General features: G+C 31.4%; 2 protein-coding genes across 2 annotated transcripts in view; both read left to right on the top strand.

The window, feature by feature from the left end:
• LOC108572332 (histone demethylase UTY-like) overlaps positions 1-381 on the top strand; it is a 1,208-nt gene extending 827 nt beyond the window's left edge. Inside the window, exons 3-4 of the mRNA XM_017934552.1 lie at positions 1-194; positions 269-381. Of these exons, the coding sequence (XP_017790041.1) occupies positions 1-194; positions 269-381 (307 nt within the window). The remainder of the gene's footprint in view (positions 195-268) is intronic.
• LOC108572334 (histone demethylase UTY) overlaps positions 306-3,722 on the top strand; it is a 110,034-nt gene continuing 106,617 nt past the window's right edge. Inside the window, 1 exon segment of the mRNA XM_017934553.1 lies at positions 306-377. The gene's annotated coding sequence lies outside the window, so the exon portion shown is untranslated.

The raw sequence follows: 3,722 nt of genomic DNA, 5'->3' as shown, positions 1-3,722 counted from the left end.
TGTTCGTGCAATTAAATATTTAGAAAGGATGTTGGTCCAAGCACAAGCTGAAAAGCAACGTAGAAAAGCAGATAGTACAAAAATTAATCCTGATGAATTGAAGGATGATGATGAAGATAAAGGAATTAGTATTGATCCTAAAACATACTGTAAATTAGGACATTTCCATTTACTTTTAGAGGATTATAGTAAAGGTAATTAATTATTTATAGTATTTTAATATTTTTTTTCATGTGTAGTGTTTTAATATTTATGTTTATTGCAACAGCTATGTCTGCATATCAAAAATTTTACTCCTTGAAAGGGGACTACTGGAAAGATGCTTCATTTTTATATGGACAAGGACTTGTCTATTACCACTTCAATGCTTTTCAGTGGTAAGTGATAGTAACATAACTATTTCATTTAATATTTATTATTTTATTTCATGTTTGTTTTTCATTATTCTGCATGCATATATGTTTTGATATTTGCAATAATTCATTCTGTTTCTTCTTTGAATACAGAATGACTTTATTTTTAATTGTAAATATGTAATCATAAAATTAATATTTGCAACGTTTTTTTACATTTAAGTAAAATATAAAAACGTTCACATTAAAATACTTTAGAAACTCATATTGAAACACAACATATACTTTTGTATTGATTTTTCAATGGTCACCACGAGCATTAAAGTATTAGATACTTGTAAATATAAAAAAATAACCAATAATTTAAAATCTTTAATGAATATGCAGTTTGAAGAAGAAAAGTATAACAGTGTGCATAAAAATGTTTCCACAGAAAAATGTAATCTCTCATGAGAGTTGTTCACCTTGAAAAGGGGACGTCGGCCCCTTAAACGATGTACACATAGAGTTCATCGTTCTTACCCTGTATTCTCTATTTTTTCTTTAATTTCGTGCAACATCCTGTTGGTAATGTGACGTTGTTTCTTAGTGTCGGTAAAGTGGAGCACTATAAGTTTTGGTAAAGTAGATCACTTCTAGTAGTTACTAAATGTGTTATTAGTAAATAAATTCAACAACAGATGTCCTTGATTTCGCTGCAATGAAATAGCGGGATGTGCTTACGTGCCGAGTTGCTAGATGCTTATGGCGACTATGTAAGCGTAAGGTAGGGAGAAATAATAGGTCACGCATGTCGTATATTTGTTTCGATGGCCAAAATGATAATTTTGACTTTTAGCATATTTTATTTAAAATCACAGTACTGAATTATTACCGTCATTATCTCTTACATATTGACATAGATATTGTGATTTTTAAAGGATTTTTTGTTATATATTACAAATATAGTATAATTTTGGTATGATTTTTAGAAAATAGAAAAGTTAACGAAATTATTTTTTGTTGAGGGCAAAATTATTTTAAAGACATGGATTTTTGTATTGAAATTATGTCAGTATATATCTATCGATTGCAGTACGCTTTCAACCGCTTTAATAAAATTATTCCAAAATTATAATTAAACCTTAATCGACGTCAGTTATTTCGAGTAATGATATATTCGAATTTCGTTACGGGCTATCGTACATGAATAGTATAACATACAGCATTTGCAAATTCATAAATTGAATCGTTTTCATTCATTCTCAATCAGATACTTCCAAATAGCCCAAAAGATTGCAGCACCATATCACTTAATGTGGTTATGTTCGGCATTCTTGATTGGCGTTTGTAGCCAACCAGGTCAAAAGTTTCACATTTTATATTGTACAAATTAAAGATGCGTTAAAAGAATAACGTTATATGTATATATAATATTATGCAAAGTGTACACTGTGTGTTTTTATGTAACCGATCAATTTGACTTGTAACAGATCAAGCGTAAGAATTCATAATTCGGTATAAATACATGACAGATATTGTTGATTTGACATTTTCTGTCAGGCAATCGGCTTTGTAGACGGTTGGGAGTGGGAATATCGATTTCCTGTTCAACCCTCCTTAACCCGGATGGTGCAAGATTTCCGTGGAACGAAGCTCACTGAGGACTCCCTTTTGATGTTTCAGCATTCCATTCGACTGCGGTACCACATAACCGTTATCAACTTCTGTGATTGAATTTTCATTATTTATCCTTACCAGAACCTTGTCAACTATCTTTTTCGATTACGTATAACCAAACGATTGTTTCAAATAAAAATCTAAATTGAAGAAACGAAATATCGTAAAATCGTAGTATTCAAATTTGTATATTCAATATATTCGATTTATTACACTTTTCTTCCAAATTAACGAATGATGTTATATTACTCATATCAGATATCAAAGATCGAGTTTCATAGTAATTGATTATATACATTCGCATATAGCAATAAAGTTTCGACGATAAAAGTCCAACCCGTTAGAAAGCCACGCGTTCGAATGCTTTTTCATCTGGTTTGTGATTAACGTAGTAGTCGCTGTGTGTTTCACGTTAGCCCTTTTCAATACATTTCTTACCATGGATCATGTGTTCTGAATAATCCAATTCGTATACGTATTTTATTTTCGTGAACACATTGGGCGCACACTTATGCAGTTCTTCGTTATTTCTATGTAGTACAATATAATCGTTTCTACAATGTTTTACTTCTTTCCTTCTTTGCTTCGTTACATTAGATTATGTATCGATACTTGCATAACCGGCGACCAACCTAACCTAACTTGACGATTTGAAATTACACGTAAACTAACAACTGTACGAAAAAGTGTACGAAGCAAAAATTGCACGATTTTGAAGGGGGACATATGATAGAATAATTAACTCTTTTCAAGTTTAGTAGAAAATTGTTTGACACACAGAAGTCATTACAAAAATTATTAAGATGCTAAGAAAAAATTATTCGCTATTAAAATTATTTCATCGATAAAATTACTCACAGTATATTTTTACTAATACATAACACTAACTTTGCCGAGGAAATTGTAATTTAAATCGTCTAATACTTTCTATACGAACATAACGGGTGTCTTAATACTTACGAACTGCAGTGTGTGTATACCTCTCGTGTTTTACGTTCCGTGTAGATTAAAGTTGGTAACCTTGAGACGTCAAGCTTAGCTATGAAACCTTCATGCAAAGTAATAATAGTGTTATATCATAGTAGTTTTCTATTAATTAACGTTAGATAAAGGGTTGGTGTCGATTGTGGCATTTCTCTGAAGCTATTATCCAGAAGAAACGACAATTACACGTCGATAATGTAGAAGGGTAGAGAGTATCTTTCGTTTTCATCCAATTCGATAAACTGCAGACATATTCAACGGGTGAAATTGAACGGAAAATTCTCTCTTTGCGGATGCGTAAGACGGCTTCCTTGGATATATTCGGTTTCAAAGCATCCGTTCAGGTGTGCATAGTAGGAAGTACGTAACAGCAATTATTTTGTAGGCCACCTGAATGAAAAGACTGAATTACATGCAAGTACATTTTGCACACGACCACTGCTAATGGATTTGCATTTGTGCAAAATAGCATGAAGCCAGGACTGCTCGAGCGTCCCTTCTCTTCTTTTCTTTTCATTGTCTGTAAAAAGGTTACCATGTAACAAAGTTAATTATACATATAAAGCAGGTAGCTTTGGAAATATATTCAGTCAGATGATTACATTTTATCGAAATGATCGAAAAATTTATATAGATTCGTACAAAATATTAAGAGTATTAATTTAGATTCCTTTGAATTGTGCAAAAAAAAATTTCATAGAAAAATTTTCTTTTCTCTTTTTTTTT

This window comes from Habropoda laboriosa, unplaced genomic scaffold (genome assembly GCF_001263275.1).
Source record: "Habropoda laboriosa isolate 0110345459 unplaced genomic scaffold, ASM126327v1 scaffold65, whole genome shotgun sequence".
Classification (NCBI taxonomy): domain Eukaryota; kingdom Metazoa; phylum Arthropoda; class Insecta; order Hymenoptera; family Apidae; genus Habropoda; species Habropoda laboriosa.
Note: the sequence above shows the minus strand (reverse complement) of the source record. Positions and strands in the feature narration are given on the sequence as shown.